The sequence below is a fragment of the Aulonocara sp. 'chitande type north' Nkhata Bay genome, linkage group LG18 (genome assembly GCF_057382095.1).
Source record: "Aulonocara sp. 'chitande type north' Nkhata Bay isolate Kocher_YH1m ecotype deep benthic linkage group LG18, A_spYH_male_GT1.1, whole genome shotgun sequence".
NCBI lineage: Eukaryota > Metazoa > Chordata > Actinopteri > Cichliformes > Cichlidae > Aulonocara > Aulonocara sp. 'chitande type north' Nkhata Bay.
The window spans coordinates 10,293,292-10,321,119 of record NC_141361.1 but is presented as its reverse complement, the minus strand read 5'-3'; the positions used below and the strand labels follow the sequence as shown (position 1 = coordinate 10,321,119).

At 39.5% G+C, this 27,828-nt stretch overlaps 2 protein-coding genes across 3 annotated transcripts in view; one reads left to right on the top strand and one right to left on the bottom strand.

Annotated features, from left to right (window-relative positions):
- Positions 1-1,721: 1,721 nt before the first annotated feature.
- Positions 1,722-23,325, top strand: nectin4b (nectin cell adhesion molecule 4b). 2 transcript variants are annotated; one of them, XM_086272111.1, is made up of 11 exons: positions 1,722-2,156; positions 6,235-6,435; positions 9,098-9,265; positions 12,333-12,611; positions 15,408-15,525; positions 19,115-19,266; positions 19,570-19,735; positions 19,873-19,948; positions 20,220-20,276; positions 20,472-20,657; positions 21,763-23,325. In XM_086272111.1, exons 1-11 carry the CDS (start codon positions 2,105-2,107, stop codon positions 21,988-21,990), a joined length of 1,683 nt encoding a protein of 560 aa, XP_086128237.1. In that variant the 5' UTR covers positions 1,722-2,104; the 3' UTR covers positions 21,991-23,325. The 2 variants fall into 2 exon arrangements, with proteins under 2 accessions (XP_086128237.1, XP_086128236.1); XM_086272110.1 differs by having other exon boundaries at positions 21,727-23,325.
- Positions 23,326-26,198: 2,873 nt separating this feature from the next.
- Positions 26,199-27,828, bottom strand: part of LOC147308018 (uncharacterized) — a 4,108-nt gene continuing 2,478 nt past the window's right edge. Inside the window, exon 2 of the mRNA XM_086273202.1 lies at positions 26,199-27,828. This exon is cut by the window's right edge and continues 34 nt beyond it. Within this exon, the coding sequence (XP_086129328.1) occupies positions 26,955-27,828 (874 nt within the window). The 3' untranslated portion in view covers positions 26,199-26,954.

The window sequence follows — 27,828 nt, the reverse complement described above, 5'->3', positions numbered from 1 at the left end:
AGTCTGCAAAATGATAGATGCGTCTTTAAAAGGCAATTTAAAAATATAACAGGAAACGGTTTAAATACAAAGCTGATATGTTTCAGACTGAGTGGATCGAGTGTTAGAAAGTGCAGCAAAGGTCCCGTGTATCAAGTCTTGCTGAAGAAGTGTTGTCAGAAACTGTCCGCAAGTCTAAAGCTTCCTGTTTGCAGTCTGGGTTTGTGGATCAGGCCATCTGAGCTTAAGCCAATAAATAAACCATTGAAAGTAAAAACAAAACCCCTCACAAACTTTCAGGTTATTTTGGAAAAATAGAACAAACTGGCATCGATAATGGTGTTACCTTCAAGTACTCCTGGGGAACTCAGATCGATGAATGCTGTGAAAACAAACTTCATCCACCCATTTTCTTCCACAGAGAAGAATTGGGGTCACATTCTGAAAAGAAACGAATGTCTCTGGGTTAATTATATATTTTAAAAAACCTTTCACTTTAAATTGCTGGTATAAATGGAAGATGACCATTAGGGGAGGAATTAAAGCATACACGGTTATGTGAGGATTGTTAAAGAAAGGGGGCCAGAACCAGGCCGCCGAAAGGGTTAAATCGAGCCCACTAGCCTTGGATAACGTGAAAACAGCGATGACAGGGGGCATAAATGCTTTCTATCAAACGAGACAGTGTAAGAAAGGAGAAAAATTCATGACATAATGTGTTACTAAAGAATAACATACACATTACCGGTATGTTATGTCTAAAAACAACTTGGTCGTATGCGGTATGCATCCTGCCCACGTAAGACTATGTTGTGGCCCACCGTGTAAGATGAGTTTGAAACCCCTGGTTTACACAAAGAAACATCAACAACACTTGCACTATTGAATCTTCACCGTCTCCCCACAATGAATACTTTTTAATGGCTAATCCTACTTGCGGCTTTTCAGATCCTTTAGATGCTGTCATTAAAAACTTGTAGCATCTAAAATTCTTCCTAACAAACAGTAAAGTAACTATTCTGCACTCATACAAGCATGAAAGCGAGTCATTTAAAACCATGTTTGTGCAGTTCACCTGTTTATTTCACTGGTAAGCCACAGTAGTGAGGGTTTTAACCACACAATAAAAAACTACCGTTTTATTCTTCGTGTTCTTTTCTGTCTTTCACCCTTTTTTCCATTACTTTTTGATCTTGTTTTTCTTCTCTTGTTTTGTTCTAGTTTTTCTTTGTGATCTATTATCTTGAATATAAAAGGTTCTTGATCTTGGTGATTAGCAAAATGGGAAAAAGAAACAAACAAACAAAAAAGAAAATGCAAGTTTAGCTGATAGACAAAATAGATTCATAAATAAAAGTAGCCACCACTAATACAGTCGTTTCAAACAAAGTCTGATAAATACTCTCCAGAGTAAGGATTTTATTTACTTGCGTAATTGTAAGAGGACATTGTTGGATTTGTCCAAGAAGAGTAGGGGTGTTAATTAGTGTTACTTTTATAGCTTATTGATAAAATTGCAGACTACAATCAAATGATCAACAGTTTAACTGTTAATTTGATCCCTAAACATGTGTAGTTAGATATAAGAAGTTAATCTTGTGAAATTGCTTGACATAAAGTATATTTTTGGTTAATTTTCCGACCCTACCACTGCATTTTCATCTTGCGTCACCTGAACGCAGCGCTAGTGGGCGTGTCAGTGGGCGGGGCGGAGGGAAACAGGTGTAGCGACTCAACCCAAACCTGTATTCTGGTGCTTCTGCCTTCGCGTGACAAGCGAGGTTGTTCTTTTATAAACACGAACTTTATTTTTCTGTCGTGCGAAAGCTCAAATGCAGATTTAACATTTTCCGTTTATTTGTTCATTTCACTGGAAATGAAGATAGAGCCTCTATCAGCTATTTGCTAACCATTGTTCTTTTATCAGTGGAAGTGTGATTTTTTTTAAACATTATTTCTCAGTTGAACAGGAAACATCTGCTGCCCCTGGCTCCTTGCTGCGGGGTTTGTGTTTTTTAAACCAACCCTCAATTTCCCAGCTGAATTTGAACATGGAAGCTTAACACGAGATCTGAATTTCCCAGAAGAAGGCTAATAAAGAGAAACTTTTACTTTGGAACCAAACATGAAGTCAGCTGGAAAAAGTGCTTTGCTCCTGGCATTGCTTTCTTTAATCGGTGAGTTTTCTGTTACATTGATTTGCATGTAAATTAACAGTGACACTGCTTCATAAAACACGAATCACCTGTCTAAGCAAGTCATTTGGGGAATTCTGTGTTCTCCTTTCTGTTAACTGGGTCTGTGACGATTAAACATTTGACAGACATGGCATAAAGCTTGGATATAGTGTCTAAAATCTATACATTTTGAACTTCGTGGTAGCTTCTTGTGCTTAATGTTGGTGTAATTAACCCAGCAATCTTCCTATGAGTGTTAAAACAATGTCCTTTAATATAGAAGGGCTCTTTTCCCCCCCCCCAAGACACTGAATTATTATTATTGCAGTCTTCATAAGTCTCTATGCCTTTGCTTTACTTGCCATGGTTTTGGTCCAATTGTGCAAATTTTTTTTGTTACAACATGCAATGATTTCTGTCTCCAAATCTTAAGCTCATCATGTCACCAAAGATTTATAAATTTAGAAAACTTTTTAATTTTTGCTTTTTCTAAACAGACATATTGGATTTTTTTTGGCTACTTCTGATCTTTTAATTGCATTAACTCAACTGGAGAAATGAATGAAAACCTGAACTACAGCCACCAAACTCTTTAACTTGTGACAAGCTGTTACAAGCAGGGGCGTTTCTAGGATTTTTTTAATGGGGTGGCTGGGGGCATGGCAAAAAAATCAGTCAGGTGGGGTGGGACGGGGGCAGTTTTGCTAACTTTTTCTAAATGCAGAAAATCATCAACCAACATCTAGATAGACAAAATAAAGCTGATTGCGTCACTAAACGGATATCATATCACTGCAAATCATCTCAGTCTAAGCGGAATAAAGCAAAAAGACTAAATTTCCAGTTTTTGTTGAGCTGCAGTTTAAGGTGCTGGTGAGAAACCATATTAGTTTCACATTGTGTATAGTTCTTTTCCTTTTTTTAATTGCAAAACTATTGACTACAACTCCCTAAGAAATGTAACCCAATAAGTTTTTAGATTGCAGTGAGATTCTAGGGTGTGCCTCATCAAATTACCTTTACATTTTTAATTTGTGCGCACAGATGTACTCGAAAGCAAGAAGGTAATTCCCAGGGTAGGATTTAAACCTGTACAACATGCATAAAAGGAACAATAATTTACAATAATTTAGAAGACAGTCTTTTGTTTCCTTTCTTTCTTTGCATGTGCATTAGCTGCACCATCACATAGCTAGGCTTTTTTTCTGCTGGCTACTAAATATATAAAAAAAAAAAACCCCTCAAATGAATCAGAGTTCATGGACAGGTGCCACCTCATGCCCTTCTGGACCTGCCCTGGGTTGCAAGTAGCTTTATATGGTACAACAAGCCAATAAAACAAATGTTTGTTTTGGACAACAGCGTCCTTCCAAAATTTTTTGCAATATATTTGGGAATGCCTTTTGCTTTTTTAGATAACCTGTATTGACCTGTGCAACAGATCTAGCTACCCTCAGATAAATGGTTCTCAATTCAATTCATTTCAGCTGAAAAATATAATGCCAAATAACCACACAGTCACCCCAAGGTGCTTTATACTGTAAGGTAAAGGACCTAAAGGAGAGAAATCCCCAACTATAAGATGATATAATATGAGCAAGCACTTGGTGACTGTGGGAAGGACAAATTCCCTTTTAACAGGAAGACGCCTCCAGCAGAACAAGGCCAGTTTGGCGGCGGTGGCGGGGGGTACTCTCTCTGCAGTTTGTAGTTTGAAGCATCTTAACAGAGATAAGTTGATCGTATTTAAAATTGTAGCATTAATGTAGCATTAACAGTCTGCTGTTCTGCTGCACTCGTGAGGCCAGCTGACTATCTCAGAGTTATCAGTAATTCTGCAGCCATGAACATGGGTGAACTGTTCTGGTGTCCACATACTTTTGTCCGTGCAGGTGTGGAGAAAGAAGCAGCAGAACAGAATGCAGCTCCGTCACATTCTTACTCTTACTAAGTGATTTAGAAGTCGTGGCCCAACCTGCGTCTTCCTGTTTTTTTTTGTTTTTTTTTTTGATGACTAATTCTGATAATGTTCGTCTGCTTTTGTTTCCTCATCTAGTGGAGATTAACATCATTTTACATTTAGTTTGGACTGTTCTGCTCCAGATGAAGGAGCAATCAGATGAATGTGACTGTGTTGTTTTTACTCTTGACCACAGCAGTTTGAATGAACAAGAAAAGCTTGTACAACAGCTTTGTGGTGCCCCAGTGTTTGTCTAGAGTGTGTGTGTGTGTGTGTTTGTATAATTCTTTCTTTCAGTTTATCTCTCGGCTCACATTGTCAACTCGTCTCCTTCCTCCAAAAATCTGAGTCTATGTCTGTCTCGAGCGGTCTCTCTCGGTCTGGTCCTCATTTAGGTCAACCACACTGTAGTTCTTTGTACCTACTTTTGAACTTTCTGTCTGTGTGAAGAGGCATGTCGGCTCTCCTGTCTGTGCCACTGCTTTGTCAGTGTGTCCTTGTACTAACTATATCAGATCTGTGGGAGTCCCTGTCCTATATTGGCTTCTTTGTAATCATTGATTAAGCTTGTGAATCAGTAACCACAGAGCAAGGAAGAAAAAAACAAACTTTAAACCCAGAAATCAAAGTGCAAATGTTTTGCATCTTCTGTTTGAGTTGTTGATGTGGCTCTCACACCCATTCCTGTTTCTCTCGCGGTTACACGTACGCATTTCACCAGGTGTGATAAATGTTCCAGCCATTAGTCAGTTCCGATTAATGGCTTTTCAACAGTTTTGATAGTGAAACCCGTCACTGAGAGTTGACAAGAACCAGTAGTTGTCTTTTTGTGCTTGAGTTGCTAAAATGTTGGGTAAATCCTGGATTTTCTATAAAATATCATTAAAAATCATCTACTATTGTGCCAGAATGGATTCAGTGTGCAGGCAACGTTTTGCAAAACACTAAAGTTCCTTAAACATACAGCAGTGAGTTAAGATCATAGGACACAAAATGAAATCAGTCATCGAACAATGAGACAGCAAAACAAAAAAACGAGTTGAGATCCAATAGATAAGATGGAAATATGTTTCTAATGCAATCAATGTGAAATGTAAAACAATAGAAGCGTAAACATGTGTTGGCGGGCAGATGTTCGTAGTCTTCACCCTCTTGGACCCCTACTGGGAGTAAACCTTGTTTCTCTCTCTGGTAGTTCAAGCCTGCTTCGAAAAATTAACGACTGGTTTTTAAGGAAAAAAAAAAAGCAAATCCAAGACCTATTCTAATGATGGTCAAACCACGTCTTTATTGATATATACTTAGGTGTCAGATCTCGTCATTAAGGACTCGGTGGAGTCAAATGCTCTTTTTATGTGGGAAAGGGTTAAAAGAAACTACACACGTGGAAACTTTTCCGTGTTTCCTAATATAAAGGCAGTCTGTCTGAATTGTTTACTGTCAACAAGGAAATATGAAGTAATAAAGTTTTTGCTCTGTCGTGAATAGCAAGTTTGTTCACAAACAAGAGGCAATTTCTGCTTTTAAAAGTCACCTGAAACCAGTTTTTAGTGACTTTCTCGGTGTTGGCATGTCAACGGACAAGCTGGTTAGGTGAATGAGCGAATGCCTGTAATTGTAAATGTTTGCCTATACACAAACCTGTATAGGCTATACCCGACCTTCTGCCTGGAGCATTATAGAATAATGTTGAGCTTTTTATGATCATCCTGAACAGGATTGGTCATAAGAGCTGTCTGGAAGGAAGCACAAACACTTTGGATAACAGAAGAGTGGCAAAAACACAAAATAGTAGCAAAATAGTTGTCACAGGTTCCCAGGCCCTAAGGTCATGTCTGTTTTGTATTTCTTCACTTTGAGGAGCTGGAACAACATATTTGGGTGTGTTGGCACTGACGGGTCTCTGTGAAATTATGGAGAGATTACTATGATGAGTAAAAACGACTGCATGCTTCATCACTTGATTTGGAAATTCCATGCGAAATACCATAAATGTAATTTAGTCTTCAAAATGTACAAATGCCAATGATTTGCTGTGTTTCCTAATCCAAAATCACACTCTCCAAATATGCCTTATCTTCCACTGATTAAATCCACATGTTTCTCTTCCCTCCTCAGCCATGCGCGTGGGGGGTGGATTTGTGGAGCCTGCTAACCCCGTCACCACCCTGCGCTCCGTGACAGAGACTCAAACCAGACTCCCCTGTCAGTATCAGGTGGAGGGTGAGCAGAAGGTGGTGCAGGTCACCTGGTACAAGGAGCTTTCAGATGGCAGCAAAGATACGATCATCACAGCTCACTTCTTGGACGGCCATAGAGGTACTTGACTGAAGAAGCTCCTGTAAAGTCCCTGGGGAAAATAAAAATTTCAGTAATAACATCTTGGCAAAGCTTTTTTCTTTTCTCTTTCTTGGGGGGGTAATGAGCGAGGTGCAAGTCAAGCATTGTTTTCCCAGCAGATGCTGCAGTTGTAGCAGTCCTTGGACATGATACTTAGTGCAAGCATTTATTATCAAGACCAAAACAACTATTTGGTGCATCCTTTGGTTCCAAATACACTTACACACACTGCCCTCATCAGGTTATTGTTTATGGATTTGAACCTCAGTTATCAAATGCTACATCTGCTTTATAACTGCTTTATCTTAAAAAATATAGAGATAATGCAACCTAAGCATTAATGACTTGACAAATGCCAACCATACCTACACTTATTATAATATGCTCTATAATAATAATCAGGAACGCTAAGGTTCTTCATTACTGCTGACCAAAGTTCACTCAAAACCATAAGGAGAAAGAAATACTATAAAAGTGGTCAGCTAATAACAAAATATAGGAAAGACTTTGCTCTTTGTAATTTTATTTGCTTTGATACTAATAACTTTAAGAATGTCTGTATTTCATTTAATTGTTCCATTTTTCAGGTTATTAGAAACATGTATTGTTGTCTTACTAAAGTGTACCAGTTAAGCTCACTTTCAGATCTGTATTCTTGTTCTTGGAGCTTTACTTGATTCACAGCTAACACCTCTCAGTTTAAAGATACAATCAGAAATAAAAACAAAACAAAACATTATTTAATAAAAAAAAATATACATTTTACTAATAAATACGCATTAGTGTGTAATTATGTCTTCTAATAACTGATGCATTATGATCAACTCAAAATTAATCAATTAGAAATGCATAGAAGCAGGCGATGGTTTGTCATGTTGGCCTGATATTTTGGATACGGTGGCTGAGATTCACACATAAAATACAATGTCAATAGAGACTGGCCACGTGCGCAGTATGCCAAATATGGAAGAGAACAGGGCTCGCAGTTGTTCACATGTTGTGGTGGCAAATTTGAATTTGTATCTAACTCCAATTTCTGTCAGTGTAAAATGTTTAGCTACGCATTCGATCAATGAAATGTCTTAATATAAGACGTGGAAGAGCAATTTCAACAGTATGTCTCAGGTTTTCTACATGGCAAAAAAATGCTGCTTTAGTAAGTAAAAGAAATCTGTCCCCAATGATCTAAGATGTAAAATTACAGAAATGTATAATTGAATTATTTTGGCATATTGTGACTGGCCATGAGAGAGGTTTTAAGGGTAGGAAAAGCTGTAAAAAGAAAAAAAAAGTATGCTGTCTTTCACATTTTCCAAAGCCATCCAGTATTGGAGTCTTTGCCAGGCTAATTGCGGCCCGCGCCCTTATGTTTGACACACCCCTGGTTTAGACGTAATATCATCCTTTTCCTCAAGCCTCATCTCCTGACACATAAAAACGTGCATAAACATGCTTATCTATTCCCAATATTGTCACAGTTACTTTGTGTCAGCAGATTAAACATCAGCATGAACATCACTGACTCATCGACTCATATCAGACTCCTTTCACAAAGTTTTACAGCTCCCTCCCAAATCAACATGGACACGTATTGACAGCTGAGGTAAACAGCGGACTGTCAACCTGTGCTCACTACAGATGAACTTCAGACACAGTTTGTTTGTCCTGCAGCGAGTATTATGCACTTATGCAGTTGATCTGCAATCTATCGACATCTAGCGAGAGATTTTAGATACTGTAACTTTAAGCAGACTTTCTTCTGATTGGCTGCCCCTCATAAAGTTTTGAACAGAAGGTGGGTGGAGCTTCTGTGCTCATAGCCAGAGCTTTGTGCCTGAAATTATGACATTGGGGATATCCACTTTCAGTAACACCGTATGGAGCTAAGAATAGGAAAAAAATGTCTGAAACTGAGCATAAAGAGCAGTCTGAAGCCACGCTTCAAGGAAAAGCATTTTAACATTTACAGTTTTGACTAATCATAACAGCCTCAGTGCAAGATCTGGAGGTTGGAGATTTGCTTTGTGAATTGGTGGAGAAGTCAGAAGGTTGAGGTACATGTGCTGGTTAATGGAAATGTAATTTGATCCAGAGGCCCACGGCTGGTCCAGTGGGCCATGATTGTATGAATGAATGTGAATCATGCGCTACTTCTACCTTTGTTAATCGTTTAAATACCTTTTTCCTCACTGCTGTTGTTAAAGAGTACTCACTACTATGAGTAGACCTGATTTAAAGGCTGTTACATTACTCTGCTTATAACACACATCATTTCACTTTCAGATTTATTCATGTAAAGATAAATTAGACGCATCATCTTTAATAGCAACTTTATCCATAAATTCAAATTAGAGTCACAAGTTAAAAGTACACACATGAGAAAATAAAACAAAATAATTGTTGCTGTGTCTCTAATTGGCATGTGGTTATTTGAAATGAGATCATCCCAGCAGACCATTGTTTTGTACCTGGATTACTCTTTATTATTTGTCTGTTGTGACGCTGCTTGATAACTGGAGGCTTATTTTAACAATGTCTAACCATTTATTCTCCTTTCCTGGAGCTAATGCTTTTGACAAAGGGTCTGTTTGACGTTTTGTGAGTGTTGAAGATGCTCACCTGAGGTTTTGTTGTTTGACAGAGTTTGGGCGTTACTCTGGTCGGGTGAGGGTCGAGAACAGCAACCCCATCAAGAACTCTGCTCTGATCATCCTGAACACAGAGCAGTCGGACGAGGGCACCTACACCTGCCATATCTCCACCTTCCCCAGTGGAAATTTTGAGACGAAGATCGCCCTCACCGTCTGGAGTAAGACTCATCATCCTTTCTCTCTCTCTCTTTTTTTTTTTTTTAAATCTTCTCGCCCACATGTCCCTAATCCTGAGAGAGCTTCTGTAATGATGTTTACACCATCATATCTTCATAGAGGAACTGGTGACTGGGGGAATTCAGGTGTGCCAGCATGGCCACAAGCACTGCCAGCTTACTTTAGGTTTTAGCATGTGAAAAGCCAAAAGGGAAATGCTTTTAATTCTATATTATTCTGTTACTCCAACTAAAAATTAAGAAAAAGTTTAAAATATTCTCAAGTATAAAAAAGCACCACAGAATCTGCGTACACCAAAAATATGTTATGCAGACTCTGATTCTGGTAGGTAGATAGCAGCTCAGCTGTCAAAACATTTGCAAGTTTATTTGGTGTTCCAGAAAGATGGAGAGGGTTTTCCAAGATCCAAGATAAATAGGTTTCCACCACGAGGAGTGATTGAGTTTAAGATAAGTTTGGCATTGATGTAAGTTTCGTATATATCCTTAAATCACAAGTTTACATAAAGAGCTTTACACCCCCATAATCTTTATAATCTTAATTCTTCCTCTAAAGAAGGGAGGATGATAGAGAAACGACTGGGAAAAGCATGTTGTGTATATACAAAGAAAAGCGAAATAAAAAAGTATAATCACTATTAAAAAGTATGATATAATTGTGGAAACAGGGTTATGCTTTAAAGAGCTGCCAACTTCAATTTCCCAGGTCTGTGGCAGAAGAAAAGCTTCCTCTTTAGCCTAAAATCACCTGTTTCCACTCCTTATTTTGTCTTTTGAACAATCTTTGCAGAAGTTTTGCACCCAGCTAAAGCCTGGCACAAGTAATTTCCCACTGAGAAAGGAGCTTAAAATTCTGTCCCCTTTAAAATGTTTCAAAAACTCATTTTGATGTATACAGTTTCTGCGGTGCCGCTGTTGTCCCCAGGCTTCCTCCTTTACAACCATAATAACAGCCGTGGGAACACCTTTGTGAATCCTCTGTGAAGTAAACCCTGGAATGATGCTATCATTTTTAAACAACTTTCCCATTTCACTGCCAGTCATCTGCAGTAACAGACCTGTCTCAACACGCCCCAGATCTGACAAATCAACAGAAAGTTGAGTAGTAAGAGACAACCTGTAGCACTGAATTCCCTCCACGTTGGAACATTCAGCTGTAAAATGTTGATTTGTAAGTGCAGAAACTGATGCAGGCGGCTACCTGCCCACGTGTTACTGTCAAAAACTGTAAACTGAACAAACTGGTCATGTTGTTCTTAATGTGAAAGAATAGGTTTTAGAGAAATGACCCTACTGTGAATGCACTATGCCAAAAAGTCACATTTGGACTTGGAATTTTTGTTAAAAACTGGGTGTTTGGTTTACGGATACATTTATTTTAATTGGATGAAAAATGACCAGGATGGAGGTATCAGCATGTTTCACAACACAGCTTCTCTCATGAAGGCACTTTTCAGATAAGTTTGTCAGGTAAATAATGTGAGAGCTGAAATATTTGGAGGGGAGAACCCTGCTCACTTTTTCTTGAATTGGCTGTGAGTCAGAGTCATTTATCACTGTGGAAGCTGGAATCATTCCTTTATTACTGTAAGCCGATGAGTGCAGCATATTTCCCTCGCTGATATGCCGCGCTGTGCTTTAGTGTTTTGTTTTTTTACTAGTTTCTGTTTTTAAAGGTTTGAGCTTTCCTCAGGTGGTGCCCTTTTCTTTGTCAGTTAATCCGTAATAGTTGTTGTTGTTAATGGTACCGACTTGTTTTGTCTGATGTATTAATAATCCAAACATTAGTGGAAAGAGTTAACCAGCCAGTTACTGTTTACAACAGTCATGACTGCAGAGTGAATCACAATCGTGTTAAACCAGTTGGTGACAGGGCAGCAAAAACAAAATGTAGCTGTGTGAAAACGTCTAAGGTGACCTGTTCTGAGAGAGTTTTGCAACTTGGTGTTCTTACACAATTCCAATGAATTTGATGGTACTTTTAGTTGGAAACCCACAACTGTAATATGTGGGATATTCTCCAAAGTAGAAGTGGGCACATTAAAGCACAAAAAGATCACTCTGTTTATACACTGTATATAAAAGATGGAAGTCGATTTGCATTAGCTGAATAGCTTTTCCCATTTTGATTTTTTTTTTTAACCTTTCTTTTTGGTGTTGCGACCTGCTAACACTTGATGCAAGTTGCATTAATGCACATGGTACAGAAATGGATACCTGCTAATTTATAATAGAAAAATACTATAATTTAATTGTTTCATGTATTACATCAAAAATAGTCAAATTCCACAAATACCATGGAGAGGTCCAGTTCAATGACTCATTATCAGGTGAGGCTGAGCAGACAGCTAGAGCTACACGTGTGTCTGCCCGCACCTGTCAGTCACATAAGCCACACCCACTAACAATGCCCAGTTCCAGCAAGGTGGAATGAATGGGCGACGATGACTGTAAAGTTCAAAACCTTTTCTTTCTTTCTTCTTTGTTTTAAACTAGGTTTTAAGCCACTGGGATATGTGGTTTCATGTCCAAGTGGTTATTTGAAGATAGGAATCTAGAGGGATCAATGAAGGTCACCCTGCTGGTGGCACTAAATAGAAAGTCAGCGGATCTGTAGGTGGTTCAGCAACCCGGAAGATTTTACTGCACTCTGTCTGTTTTTTGTTTTTTGTTTTTGCTTTGCATTTAAATTTTGTAGATCAAATAACATTTTTACAAAAGGTATGCGGAAAAATGCAAATGTGAATCTGTTGTTGGTACTGCAGGAACATTTTTGAATCATTAGGCAGTTCTGACTTGAAAGTCTGTACAAACTTTCATGCTAATCCCTCAAACAGATTTCATTTGCCAGTCAGGACAAGTGTTGGATCATCTACCCCCTTAGCTCTAAGAGCCAAGAAGTGAAAAATAAACTAACTTGGGAAAGAGACTTTGTAATCTGATGACTGAACTCATTGTGCTTTTTTTTAATTTAGTACTTCAGCAAAGGATCAGATGGAAAGTCCAAACCAGAAGACTTAAATTAACCTCTTTCCTTTTCGTTGTCTAGTTTTACCCATCTCCTCCCTGGATCCAGTAACTCTTGTGGAGGGCCAATCCTTCCGTGTGGCAGCCACCTGCCGGGCTATAGGTCACCCACTTCCCATTCTCTCGTGGGACACGGACATCTCAGGAACGGTCCAGAACCGCACCAGCGAGACTCGGTCAGTGTCCAGCTACTTCTCGCTCCACCCCCTGCGTAGCATGAACGGGAAAAAGCTGGACTGTTTAGTGTGGCATCCTGGCCTGGAGGAGCCACGTAGGATCAGCAACCGCCTGGAGGTTCAATGTGAGTATAGCTGTGGAGCAGAAGTAAAACAGACTGGAGCTGTGGCATTAACATCATATTTTTAAGTGGTGAGTTGCAGAAATAATATTGCTGGTTCAAGGAAGAACAATTGAAGGAACCAGAAAAGTCACAGAGTATGATATGGAAAAATAAGGGAGAGAATGTTACCCCTCACTGGCCCCTTCCCATTCTTTACAGGTCGGGGATCACACATCGCTCATTCTTGCCCGTCAGAAAAACATTTCCTGAAATTATTCAAGCAAAAATAAAATGTGGAGAAGTTAGAATGTTATCTGTTTTTACCAAGTTATTTGGTAGAAAATTCTGTCTCCATACAAGATACAGCTCTATAATTTAGCCTTAACATACAGCACAACAAGCTCGAGCACTGATCAGACGTCTTAAATCGCACCAGTAGGATCAGTCGTGGTGGATCGTTGCCAGTGAAGCTGTCACCACCGAGTCGCTCACTGATACTGCGACAGTGACAAAAGCGCTATGGCGGTCACCTTTTTTTCCTTCCCCTTGTCTGAAACAAATGTCTCACTTCAAACTTCATTCATGGGAAAGTGCAGGAATGTGAGCTTTGGTTTTGTATACACTGTCCATCCGTCAGACACATGACTTGCAGAAACCAGAGAGCGAAGGGTGTGGATATTGAAAGCAGTTTTAGTCAATTAACCATGAAAGTTTTAAAACAACATGAAATAATTTATCTTGACATTCATCAGTAACTAATTTGAACATGTACTACACAAAGGTCATGTGTAGTGGTGGCTGATGCCTAATAAATGCCTGGACCTCCTACTGTTTACTAATTTAATTAGTAGATCATCACGCCCCAATACTGCTTTCTCAGTGCCATCCATATTTTGTTTTGGTGTGTTTTGCAGCTGTAAATAGATACTCTGTAAGCTTGCATTGTATGAAGCAGTGTACGTCACTGCAAAGGGTTTTAAATTACCACACTTGTGCTGTTTAGTGCAAACTATATGGTCCTATAGAATATGTAAAGAACTGGGACACGCCTGGCTTTTTAGTTAATAACAGGAACAAATAAAGGAAAAAATGACATAAGTGTTTTTACGCTCAGATTTCTTAAACACTGTTTTTATAGTCCCACCTTTCTCCTTTCACTTGAAGCTTTGCGCTGATCCTTGACGTATCGCGATTTAATCCTTCTTCCCTCTGCTGTTAAATATTTATAGGTTACTACTTAAACCAGCATACGCTGATGTTTTAAAAGCGGAAATTTAAATGCATAACAGCAGTTATGCCAGTTATAGAAGGTAACATGACAAAAACAAACATTACAATCGTGTTTTTTGCAGATTTCTTATAGTATTGTAGAAACTATGAATACTCCCAAATGACAAAAAAGTATTAGATTAAAAAACAACAACATTTCTTCTACATCTCATCCAAAATAATAATATTCACTTCAAATGGACACTTGTTAAATATTGCGCCCATACCAAGAATATCACGAGGTGACCTAATAAGTTGGTCCCTCCCTTTTTATGTAGGTGTGTTTGCGACGATACGAAACCACTAAGTTAATATTTATGTTTGAACAACTCCGAAGACTAACACCTGCAAAACACAGCTATAACTAACAGTACTAACCACGCCCATGTTTTTCCTCTAATGGTGTCAAAATGTCGGCATTGAAATCAATAAACATATTACATTTTTAAAGGTTTTTATATTTTATACTCGAGAAGTTAAAGTTCTATAACCATTTTTGATCCTGCCAAATTCTCCCATAAAATTAATACTTGAGTACAGTATGTATACTACCTGTATATATTAATAACATTACATAAATGAAGATATTATGGTGATGTAGTATAAAAGGAGCATTATGTGGATGGTCTGCCAAACATCAGTCTATCACTGATAACTCAACTTCATGCATCTGAGCAAAAGTTACTTTCAAAATATTACATTTATTCCCTATAACCTGGCGGATTCCTGCACTTTCTTCAGCATGTTTTCATTCTTTGTATCTTTGAGTACCACCTTAATGACTCTTTTTTTTTTTTTTTTTTTTTGGTGAGTGTGTTGTGGTGGGAAAGACAGAGCTGTATTCAGCATGCAAACTAAATCAGCTCATACTTATCAGCATACTGTATGGAATGACACTGCAGTTGCTCTTTGCTGGGCTATGGGCCAAACTTTAAGCTCTCCCCTTTAATGGGAATGTAAGCCAATTAGATATTTTTGACTCTAGTTGCCCAGCAAATTATATTTATAAGGCTTAACTGTTAGTCTTTGAGATTAAAGAGCTGGGTAAATATTAGCTACTATCGGCAGATTTGATCCTGCGGCGGGAAAGTTTATCAGTAATAGTCTGTCCTTGACTACTGTTACTGTGTAACTGTGCCAAAACTTTAACTGTTCCAACAATTCCTCTTTGTCTGATTTGAAGGACATTTGTTAAAGGTGTGGGTGTGAGCTGTGCCAGCTTGCTTTTAAAATGGGATTAAATACAAGGTTTCAAGCTAAAGTTTTCTGCTAAAATTATGTACTCACTGTTAAAATCACTGAACTGGTGCTCAATACGCTTAGTAATGACTCCAAACCTCCCAGATAACATTTGAAATTTTGAGACTTGCGAAAATCTTTTTGTAGATTTAAGACGAGGAAATAACTTCATCTGTTGTGTTTATGGTGTAAACAAACTTCTTTGTATCTTCTCTGCTGCTCTACAAAGTTCTCTATTTGATCTATTATGCAGCATAGGAGACACTAGGTTGTGATGCTGCTTACTTAATATTTGTGTTTCTGTGTCAGACCCCCCAGATGCTACGATCACGACGTCCTCGTCTCGTTGGTATGTGGGTTTGGAGAAAGCTGAGCTGGTGTGCGAAGGCAGGGGACACCCCACACCTCAAAACTTCACCTGGACGTGGTACTTTCTGCATTTTCACATACACATCTGTCACTCTGGCAGTCAACAACACTATGATGATATCATGTTAAATCCCACCTCCCCCCTTTCTAATACTATTTATGCTGCTAATGTTCTCTTTACATGGCACTGGAATGTAACTCAAAACATAGATAAGCCACTGCTAACACGCATACACATGGAGCACACACCTGCAAACAACAAAGGAGTGCGCTCCCATCTAAAGGGGGGGGGGGTTCCTATCCTCTGCTGGCTCAAATCACTGCTGAATAAAAGGTGCGGTGTCGCGTTGCGAAATTTCAAGTTAGAAGATTGTGTTTCACACGAGGGAGGGAGTGAGCGACACAAGGAAGAGCAGGAGACACATGCTAAGCGTTTAATCATAGTGCCATGCTTTAAATATCACTCTAATGCCTGGTAAAACACTGGGTCTGTACTTTAATTAAAGACGCCAGCCATTACAGTTCTCCCTGTGCACACAGTGATCAAATGTTTTGTGCTGAGTACTTGGGTCATGAGGCAATCTTGAAATATTAAAGTTGTGCTAGTTTCAACCTCTCCACTAAGCCATCCATCACTGAGGCCCCACTGTGAGGAAATCCACTGATTAATTTTAGTTATAATGTCAGTAAACGTTTTGAAATGTTGACTTTTTTTTCCCCTTGTTTGCTTTTTAACAATGTAAATATATAAAAATACAACCATTAGTCAATATGAGTGGCTGACTGCTGGTCTCTCCATGTGAGCATTCACAGAACAAATCTGTAGTTTAATCTGCGTTGAAAAGAAGCAAATTTCTCATTTAGTGGGGTTATGTAAAAGATTGTTGACTAAGGAAATGATCCTACACGTAAGCCATGTGTGGAATAAATAAACTATCATTTCAGCTTTAAATATAAGAAGTCATGCTAGCTGTTTCTGTGTGTTGAGCCTTAATGCTAAATTCTTGGTTCCACTTTTATATGAATTGGCAGATAACATTAATTTTATCAGCAACCTGTGCATTTCCCACAATGTCTCACTGACTTTGAGTGTGGAATAGCTGAGGGTGCAAGCCAGACTATTTGAGAAATAGTGGATCTATTTTTCTCAAGAGGCCATCTGTAGAGCTTACAGAGATGGTCATGCAATTCTCTGGGTGAAAATCCCCTGTTGATGTCAGAGGTCAGATGAGAATGGCTAGACTGCTTTGAGCTGATAGGAAGGGAACAGTAACTCAAATAAGCACTTGTTACAATCAGCATATGCAGAAGAGCATCTTTTAATGCACAATACTATTGGACTAGAGCAGCAGAAGACCAGCCTGGGTGCCACTCCTGTACGAATATCCACTCGATCCATCTCTATCCACAAGACAATATTTTAGATGTAGTGGATGTAGGAGAGTCACAGCATGTACAGTACTGTTAAGTTTTAGGCAGAAAAAATGCTGTAAGCAGGCAGCACGGTGGCATGGTGGTTAGCACTGTTGCCGCACAGCAAGAAGTTCCTGAGTTCAATTCCACCATCAGGCCAGCAGGGCCTTTCTGTGTGGAGTTTGCATGTCCTCCCCGTGTTTGCGTGGGTTCTCCCCGGCTTCCTCCCACAGTCCAAAAACATGCACTTTGTGTGGATAGGTTAATTGAAAAATCCAAATTGCCCATAGGTGTGAATGCGGGAGTGAATGTGAGTGTGAATGGTTGTCTGTCCCTGTGTGTTATCCCTGCGACAGACTGGCGTCCTGTCCAGGGTGTACCCTGCCTCTCGCCCCTTGACAGCTGGGATAGGCTCCAGCGCCCCCCGCAACCCTGAAAAAGGATAAGCGGAAGCTAATGGATGGATGAAAATGCTGTAAACAAAGAATGCTTTCAAAGACGGAAATGTTAATCATTTATTTTCATCAATCAACAAAATGCAGTGAATGAACAAAAATAAAATCTAAATAAAATCAATATTAGGTGTGACCACCCTTTGCCTTCAAAACAGCATCAATTCTTCCAGGTCAGGGGTGGGCAACTCCAGGCCTTGGGTGTTGGTGTCCTGCAGGTTTTAGATGTGTTCTTGATCCAACACAGCGGATTCAAAATGGCTAAATTACCTCCTCAACATGTCTTGAAGTTCTCCAGAGGCCTGGTAATGAACTGATCATTTGATTCAGGTGTGTTGACCCAGGGTGATATCTAAAACCTGCAGGACACCGGCACTTGAGGCCTGGAGTTGCCCACCCTTGTTCTAGGTATACTTGCACACAGTTTTTGAAGGAGTACTTCTTGTTCATTAAGATAGCTCTTAATGACTTTGGCTGTATGTTTGGGGTCGTTGTCCTGCTGCAGAATACATTTGGGGCCAATAAACAATTATGTTTCTGAAAGCATTCTTTGTTTACAGCATTTTTTTCACACCTACCTACAACTTAGGCATAATACTGTATGTGCAGCCCAAAAATCTGCAGCAGCTGTGTGATGCTGTCATGGGAATATGGACCCAAATCTCTGAACAGTGTTTCCAGAATCTTGTTCAGTCTCTTATGAGGAGAAAGGGGCCATCCAACCAGTACTAACAAGGTATACCTAATAAAGTGGCAGATGAGTGCATATTTTATTAATCAGAGCAACCCTAAAAATGTAGAATGTGTATGTACAACAAGTGTATCAAATTCACAAATACCTTTCTTGATCTTCTTATAGCTGCTTTACGTTCCTCCAAAGACAAAGTCATTGTTAAGTGTAACAGATAATACTATAAAACATGTAATTTGCGTTATCTAGTAAACTTTTACTTTTACCTTTGGCACTATCGAGGCCAGCTACTTTAGTTTCACAATATGTTTTTATGTATAACTCATGTAGTGAAACTATATTGTACTACTCTAGTTTCAGTCATTTCACAATAGGTCTTTGCTTCATTGCACTGATACTGTGGTAAGTCACAAAAACAATAAGTCACGGGAGAGATTAGAATCTTTTTGGCCAGTGAAGCTGTATTGCACACCATATCTGTATCATTTCCACCATCCTCGCTGTGTCAGATGCAATCTCCACCTGTGACTCGATTTAGAAAAGGCTGGTCAGAGAAGCTAGGCGGGGTGTTGAGAAAAGAAATCTGACCCGGGGCGACTTTGACGGGGGGGATAAAGCAGTAGGTAAATAGCTGGTGGAGCACAGTGAAACCAGGGGGGAATATGACCCCTCTCAGTGGACCTGATCAGAAACTGCCTCTATTATGTGGCCTGTACAATTTAGGGCTCAGAAGTTGGGCTTGTTTCAATCCCCCAAACCTAGTATTTACCTGGTTTATACAGATGAGCCCTGCATGCTTTGGTTCAGGTGGTTTCACTCTGTGATGAACCTGATCCTTCAGAGTGTTTACTAAGCGGATAACTTCCTTGATTCAAACCAGTTTTTGCATTTTCCTGTTACTTGCAAGCAAACGTCATTAGATATTTGTATATTTCCAGCTCTCTGGTTTGAACTCTGCTCCTTTCATTTTGTTGTTTGCAGCTATGAGTCAAAGCTGCTGTTTCAAACAGTGAGTCACAGACTTCTGCGTAGTTCACCTCTCTGTGACATCTGCAAGTTAATGGTAACATTTTTCTTTTGATTGCTTGCAGGAAAGGGGGAGCTCTGCCTGACGGGGTGTCTGTGGTTGGAGGGAAGCTCCTCTTTCAGCGGCCTGTTCACTTGAGTGACAGTGGGGCCTACGAGTGCATGGTCACAAACAGTGTGGGAAGGGGAAAAACTGAGTATATGCTCAATATAGATGGTAAGTGCAGTAAAGCTAATTTTGCATACATTTTCATGGGATTTGATGGAGAAACTGTTCTGCTGCTGTGAGCTTTGTTGATGTTTTTGCAGGTGGAAATTTAGACTTATTTGCCAAACTCCTTCTGAGTTGGTGTAATTTTGAACATTTGCTGCCCCCTCTTGTTAGATACAAGGCATTAACAGTTGAACTCAGTCTGGATTACAAAAAAAATATTAAAGGAAAGATGTAGCTGTGTTGTTGTTGAATGTATTTATATGCGAGAGAGTCATCGGATCTTTTCATATTTTTATATTTTTTTAGAGATGCAATGGCGCATTGGTGAAACCCCTCCTGATAACCTGCTGCTGATCATAATTTGTGCCTCCACCGGAGGTTTAATCCTCCTCCTGATCATCATCATCTTGGTGGTTCACCGCCATCATCGACGTAGAACGAACAAGCTTAAGAGACAGCTATCTGAAAAATCGTGAGCTAAAGCACATATTGTTAAAGAAGGCTTTTATTAATAACTTCAACTGGGATTTAAACTGATCTATTTTGTGAACATGCAGGTTTTCCATAAATCCTCAAAATGTGTGTGTGGTTTTTATTTTTTTCTCCCAGGGATGAAATTAGGAGTTTTTCTAGGCAAGCCTCTTTCAGGAGAATAAACTCTACCAGCACAGACTTCAGATACCAGGTAGGAATACGCACACAGACAGACACACACACTCTCCTGCTGACAACAATAGCCTGCAAGCTTGAAGGAAGCCAGGTTGACACACCTGTCCTGCTCGGGTGGAGCCGCTGGCAGCTCAGGCTGATGATTACAGGCTGCTGCAGCTTCAAACAACACTGAAACATGCAGCGTTCATAGACAAATATCATTAATATCTAATTTTTGGCGGTTTGTTATATTCCTCTTCGTGTTCAGGTTCACTAATTTTTGGCGACTTTCTATTTTTCTCCAGGGTGAAGACTCCATGCTCAGAATAGACAGCCGAATGAAAAACAGCCAAATGTCTTTGGTGAGTGTCTCACTGTGATGAAATATATCCAGGTAGAATACTGCTGATCTTGGTTCTGCCTGCGCTGTCTCTAAGGAATTGTTCATATAGCTGCTTCTTTCTAATGTTGAAGGTTTTTTCAAAATAAAATGCTTTAAGATCTTGTCTCAGATTTGCACTTTATCATTACATTGAATGTCCTCTCCCTGCCTACAGGAGCATACCCATTCCACTCTGGGTGGGAGGTGGGGGCCAGGAGATGTAGAACTGGATGAACTGGGACGTCCGGTCATCTGGTGTGAAGGCAGCGATATTCCAGGAGGAGCTGAGGTTGACGGAGGGAAGGAGGCGCAAAGGAACAGGGTGGAGTCATACGTGAAGAGCAGTAGCAACATGTCGCTGGTATGTGTCAGCGTCTGAGAGATTAAGTTTGAAATGTGTTTAGATTTGTTTGTAATGTATCATATGGTAACGGCATGCTGTATTTATTGCTGAGTTTGTATCGTCACTGAGGGTGACGTGGTAAAACAAAAGGGACTCAAATGACAGGAAACATTTTAGGAAACAACAGCAAGAAACGTCATCTCTGTTTTATTAGTCACTTTATAATTGTTCCTTTCTTCTACAAATGATGACGCTTTATTGGATTTATTTAGAAACAGGATCAGGAATGTAAACATGACTGTTTTGTTAAATCTGGATTACAATCTGATGTCATCACGACCAAAGCTTCACTTAGAGGTTTCATACAAAAGAGATTGAATACCAGTGTGCATTCTCTCCTAGCAATTATTACCACAAAAAAACGTCATAAGAAATATTGGATGGTAGGATATGGTCCATGTTGTGTTAGGAGCTTTTTTTTTCTTCTTTTTTTAAATCTAGACTTCTACCTCAATAAACTGGTTTTCACTGATCCCATAGACAGTTTTGGTAGAAATATAAAGTTTATCTACAGATTATCCAGCTTGAATTTGGATTTTTAGTGCAAGTATCATAAACCCAGTTTTATCCCCTCTGTGCCTTTTTCAGTCCAACTTCAATTTTTTGGTTATATAAAGGGGACCTATGATGCTCATTTCCAACTAAATATGTATTCTTGGACTCCAGTAAAATAGTTTTGCCTGACTCACAGTTTATCCTCTTTATGGGGAAATCCATTTTAGCCATTTTCTTAAGGCCATCATCTCCTAGCCAACTTTCATCTGATTGGCTGATCGTACAGAGCCAAAACTAGAATAAACAGTGTGAAACTAAGTGGTAGGGCAGATTGAACCCTGAGGTTTTGGCTTGCAGGAATTACCTGTTCATCTGCTGAACTCAGTGTTTAAAACTTCAGTTTCAACATTAACTGTTGTAACTGTGTATTTGAGAGAAAATAAGGAAAGGCATAATAGGTCCTCCTTAATATTGGTAACTTTCAGGACAAATCAGGAAAAACAGTATTCTATTTTTATACTGTTTCTACCAGGACTCAGGTCTTCCTTCATCTTTGGTTCCTCTGAAGGCTCAGCAGGATGACGGCAGCGGGCCCAGAGAACCAGATGCCTGCCAGCCCAGGGAGAGAGAGGACTGGGCTCCCACACAGTCTGAAGGACACGACAGTGACGAAGATGGGAGCCCCTACCAATTATCACAGACTCTCAGGAATTACTTTGACTACAGCAATGGGGCCATCAGGCCCAAGCCAAGTAACAATTCCATTATTCTACACCCCAGAGGACAGCTGATCTAGACAGGACTCTCATCTGTGATATGAAAAGAGAGACTGTCTGTATCTCTGCAGTGACTCTGACTGTGACGTTTGATGTTTGCTTTGAAGGGTAATTCGTCTCAGGTACTATCCCAATGCTGATTGTTGATTTTTAACTTTAGAGATTCTTCCTTATTTCTGTTAATCAAAAGAAGGTTATGAGTTGTTCTTTTGAGCATTTTATGACTTCATCAGTGAGGTAATAAAAAAGAGATGAGGAATAATTTGGGGGAAGAGGGAAAAAAAAAAAAGAAGTCCTGAGCCAGATACGACTGGTATAGTAGAACTGGAACATTTTGGACCACTAATGTAGAATTAAGTTTATAGAGAGTTTTGCCCTGAAAGGTATGCAAATGAAAAGTATTTTTGTTCTTTAAGGTATTGTATTAAGAATCCTGTTACAAATGTTTACTATGTTTGGTGCAAAGCTGAGTTTTGCATCCAGTGCTTCTTGTTTAAATACATGTGAATAGATACAAAGGACTTGAGAATCCTGCCTCATGCAGGACAATATGTATATATTCCATGTGTTTATATACACTGATCATCCACGACATTAAAACTGTTAAAAGGTGAAGTGAATAACATTGACTCACTTGTTACATCGCTTCGCCCTGTAGAGAAACCTTAGATCTGGCGACTCCACATCACAAAAATTACTTGAGGAACTTGGCAAAGAGTCCAAGGTGCTGATACAAACTATCATCTCCTCAGATCCAAATTGAATTCAGGTTTTTGAGGCTGATACTCACCCAAAGGATCAAGTAAAGACACCCTCAGCGATCCAGTGCTCTTGCCCCGATGGGTCAGTTATTTCTACATTGTTTCCACATCAACTCTTGCACATTAGGTGTTCTTATGTTAATGTCTGATATATGTGTGTGTGTACATTTGTTTATTAATACATCTTTACAGCCACCTGCTGCTGTCAGCTTAAAAAAAAACCTTGTTAATATGAAGAACAAAAGAGACGATGCTGAAAGTTCTTTGGCCAGCTGGTGTTGAAATGCAGCAAACTGGGTCAGTTTCATCTATATAACTATAACTTTTTAGTGCTGTAAATACCTTTTTGTAAAAAAAGAAACATTGTGATGATACAAATACACTGTAAATTTTTCTATGCTTTTTTTAAAGAAGATCAGGAAGTGATGTGTATATGTTGAAAATCTTTATTTGTAAAAGTGCAGCTTACAAACATTCTTTTAAAAAACACTGGAACATTAAAGCTACTTCGGGAGCTTCATAAAACAGCAGAAACTTTATGGGTTATTCTGTTATAGGTTGATGAATTTAAATAAATTTTTTATTGAAGAAAAAGTTAGGATTTTTGAGAAATATTGTTTTTCTTGTTATTTATAGATTCAAACACTGATACTACCTTCATATTTTACTAATAAAGGCATGGAAGACAATTAACTTTGATGCAAATGAAAACATGGTTGTAGTTTTAGCAAGTGTTTACAGGACAGATCTTTGCTTGGCCAGATGCCCTAACTCTGTTATGAGGTTATTAGGGACTAGCAGGTCACTGCATTTGGCTAAGAAATAACCCATGGCATTACTACTGTAAAAAAGATCCTAGAACTAGTACAGGCCACTATATTTGGCATTAATTTTGTACTGGAAATAACACTGTACCTGTAGGGGGAGTCTTAAATGCACTAAGAAGATTGAATAAACATGAAAGTACTGAGACTGTGCTTATTATGGTGACAAATGATACTAAGAACTGCGGATACTGATTAATATTTTGTTCATGTGCTGCTTGATTTAAGTGCAGTTGACACAGTAGACCATAAAACTTTGAGAGGCTCCAGGTCTGGGTTGGTAAAGGTCAGATGGTTTAGGTCATATTTGACAATCCAAAAATTTTTGTTTTCATTGGTGACAAACTGCTCTCCTTACTCTATAATAAGTTGTGGAGTTCCTCAGAGATCCATACTGGGACCTATCTATTTTCCCCCATCATATATGCTACCAATGGAACCTTAGGAATATCCCAAGAATAAACTGAATGCTGAGTTTTACTGACTCTCAGACTATTATTCATGCTTTTATTTCCTCTCAGTTGGGTTTTTGTACTGGTTTTTCAAAGGTACCAATCAGAGATAACAATAAATAGACTTCAGATTGTGCAAAATGCAGTCTTACAGCTGCATTTTGCACATGTGAACATATTATCCCAGTTTACCCCTCTACAATTCAATTCAACAGTCGCCACAAGCTGCTTTATATTGTAAGGTACAGATCCTACAGTATTACAGAGAAAACCCAAAGAATCAGATGCTGGATGTCCAATACTTTTACAATTGATTTTAAGATTTAACTTATTACTTGTAAAGGCATTTAGGCTTGGACCGAGATTATATACGTAAGAGGTGGGGAACTCAGGCCTCATGGGCCGGCGTTCTGTAGGTTTTAGATGTGTCCTTGTTCCAACACAGCTGATTTAAATGACTAAATTACCTCCTCAACATGTCTTTAAGTTTTCCAGAGGCCTGGTAATGTAGTAATCATTTTATTCAGGTGTGTTGACCCAGGGTGATATCTAAAACCTGCAGAACACCGGCCCTTCAGGCCTGGAGATCCCCAGACCTGATATATGTGAACAGCTGTTTGCTGTACCGACCAGTGTGCAGCCTGAGATGCTCAGGCAGAAACCTGTTAACTGTTCCCACCTCATGCTTAAACCAAAAAGGTGATCAAGTGTCTGCTTTTAGGGCTCCATGGCTGACTCGTTTATATTGTAAGATTATTTTTTTAATACTGGTATTGATAAGTGCTACACAACCAAACATTATCATTTCACTAGACTGCAGCTGCTCTCCAAGGTTGGAGCTGACATGGACAACTGTTGCAAACCTTTGGCTGTCACCCTACAACTATAGCCCAGTTAGAATCTGCCCCCTACTGCTTGATGATTGTAAGTGTACATGTAGTCACTCTTGAGGTTGTTGAAGGGTCTTAATTAAAGTATTGGGTACAAATACAGTTGAAAACTCTGTGATGCCCTTATCTCTGTGATGAAACTTACACTCAGCGTCTTTGATGTTTTACACAGATTGGAATTAAGATGATGCCAATCACTTCAAAATTCTCATTCTCCTTCCATTTTTATTTAAAAAAATCAATAACAAAGATGTTACAGCCCTGGGCCTTGGAGGGAGTGAGACTGCCCTTTTGTGTTCATGCAAATCTAAGTGTGCCAGGACTCGTGGATGATTGGCTGCTGGGAGTCCTGTGCCAGCCCTCTTTTATCCAGATCACAGTGTGCCAAAGGCAAAGCCTTTGCCTTTAGACAATAATTCTGATGGCAAAAGAGTCAAACGGGACAGGCAAAAAAAAAAAAAAAAGATCACAGTGTGCCAGACCTCGTGGACGATTGGCTGCCTGGAGATCTCATGACCACTCCATGACCAATTGACTGGCTGATTGTCTGCACCTGGGAATATAAAAAGCTGAAGAGCCTTCACACTATGGGGAACTGCTGCGCTGAAGTGAACATGCAGTGGCATCCTCGTCTGCTTTGCATGTGAAGCTCGTTTGTTAAACCTGTTTGCTGTGTTGCTCTTTGTTTAAACCTGGTATACAGCTAAACTTAGTTTCATTAGAGTTTTGTGATGCTGGCTTGCCTTGGTTAACCCTTAGCTTTTACTCTTGCCTGTTCTTTTCATTGTGTATTAATTGTTTCCCCGGTGGTCTGTTGAACAGCCCTGTCGGTTTTCAGTTTAATGTTTGTAATAAAACCCCTTATTTACTCAGATTTCGTGAGAGAGCTTGTGTATGTTTCTCCCCTCCTGTCGCCTAGCAGAGGGGGTCGTGACATAAGGCTTTTAAAAAAAGAATATAGAAATCATATCTGTAAGCATGTGGAGTTTGTTCCTAAGGATATATAAAATTTGTGGTATATGTTAAATTCTCTTACATTTGTTTTGAGCCCAAGAGGACACACAAACCCAGCCTCTGAGAATTACAAGCTCGCGTACTCTTTGTGCCAGGGAGTCTTTTGTTGGGATGGCAGTTGTAAACTTGGTGCCAGTTCAAACATGCACTGTGATGACCCCTTGGGAAATAAGTGAGCAGCTGAAAGTACCTGTCCCTCCACATACCAGACAAAAATGTTTTACTGTAAGGAATGGAGTTGATAAAACTGAATTAAGGCTGATGTTACATTAAATGGCATTATTTAATGCTAGGTTTAGAACAACACTGAATGTTTCTGACCCTCCAAGTGAACAAGCAAAGTGTGTACGGGGAAGGGCTTAAGCCTAGGGCTACAAAGTCTACATCTCCTACCATGACTGGCTCTGGATCCTGTGGAAAAACTTTGGAGGAAGTACCTGAATGTTTTGGAAGTTAAAGATTCTTCAGAATGGGAAAATTTTAACTCGACTGACCCATGAACATCTAAGCTGCAGTGCAAGGCTGAACAACATGTTTTTTTCCTCTACAAACAGAACATTGAAATCTTAGTTTATCTTAATTTTTTGCTTAGGCAGCATCACAAACACAATTTAGGCTGTCGTGTGGTGACCAACAAATTCTTTGTCCTTTTTTTTTTACATCCTTAGTGCTCTGTGGTGAACTAATTTATCAAATGTCTTGTGACTTTTCCTCACCATCTTTCCATCAGGGCGAGGAAAACTAAGCGATTAGATGCTGGATTTTTCCTGTCTAGCTTAAACTGAATGTCTTAGAGGTCATATGTTCCTAGTTTGTCATATGTGTGTTAAAAACCTCTTTTCTGGCAGTTCATATGTTCCTGTTTTAGTTCTTAAAAGCCACACTGTGTCAAAATTTTTGTTTATTTCACAAAAAGAGGGCACAGTTAAATCAGTCTGCTACATTATTTTTCCAGAAATATCAAAAAACAAACAGAATTTGTTAATAAATCTAGATCTAAAAGCCACTTAGATATTTCTAGCTTTTCTTCAAAATCTACTGAATTAAACTGCGTTCTGTGCGAGAGCCTCTTTGTGAGTCCTTTGATGAGTGCGAAGGTTACTCCTCTGAGAAAAGCACTTGCCACACGTGTCGCATGTGTACGGTTTCTCTCCTGTGTGAATTCGCTGGTGTATCTCGAGGTGGCTGATGCGATCAAAGCTCTTCCCACAGAACGGGCAGATGTACCACTTCTCCCTAATGCGGCGCCCCGCTATAGTTTTGTGCAACTCTGGGTCGTTTAAATGAAAGAGTCTGTTGTCTGTGTTAAAGGTTGACATGTTTTTAGTCTGTGGTTGCTGTTTTTCTGAGAGGAATCTAATGGACATTCCTCTCTCTGAGTGATTTATTGCTTCTATAGGTTGACTTGGCTGAGACTGGCTGAAAGTCACAGGTGCCCTTGATTTACTTGATGCACCTTGAACCGTTTCATTGTCCCTCATAAACCTGTCCGAGTATGCTCCCTCTGCTGAATTATCGAAAATGTCCAAGGCATTTTGAATGAGCAAGATTTCGGAGTCCAGATTTTGAGACAACTGCTTTGTTTCGAAAAAGCACTCCGAGTCATCCGCAGTGTCGCTGTCTCCCACCGAAACAGTCAGCCACTGCTGTGACTCTTGCTCTTCCACAACCTCAGCAGGCTGGTGGTTCAAATTCATCTCGTGGGGACCTGCTCCACTGTTAACGCTGTGATCAGAGTCCACGACCTGCTCCACGATCTGGACGTCATCCTCGTCTTCTAGTTTGACTACTAAGTCTTCGTCATCTTTGCCCTCACTGTCAGATTTGCGCTGCTCACTGCGTTTCTCTTCTGTTTGAGGAGGTGATGACGTTCCCTGATTTGGTGAAATATCCACCTTATCTCTCACGCTCTGATCC

Excerpts from the sequence above, each read along its gene's own strand:
- nectin4b (XM_086272110.1), top strand. The coding sequence starts at position 2,105 with ATGAAGTCAGCTGGAAAAAGTGCTTTGCTCCTGGCATTGCTTTCTTTA. Across the intron at positions 12,612-15,407 it reads CAACCGCCTGGAGGTTCAAT|ACCCCCCAGATGCTACGATC; the intron begins GTGAGTATAGCT and ends TTTCTGTGTCAG. Across the intron at positions 20,277-20,471 it reads AAAACAGCCAAATGTCTTTG|GAGCATACCCATTCCACTCT; the intron begins GTGAGTGTCTCA and ends CCCTGCCTACAG.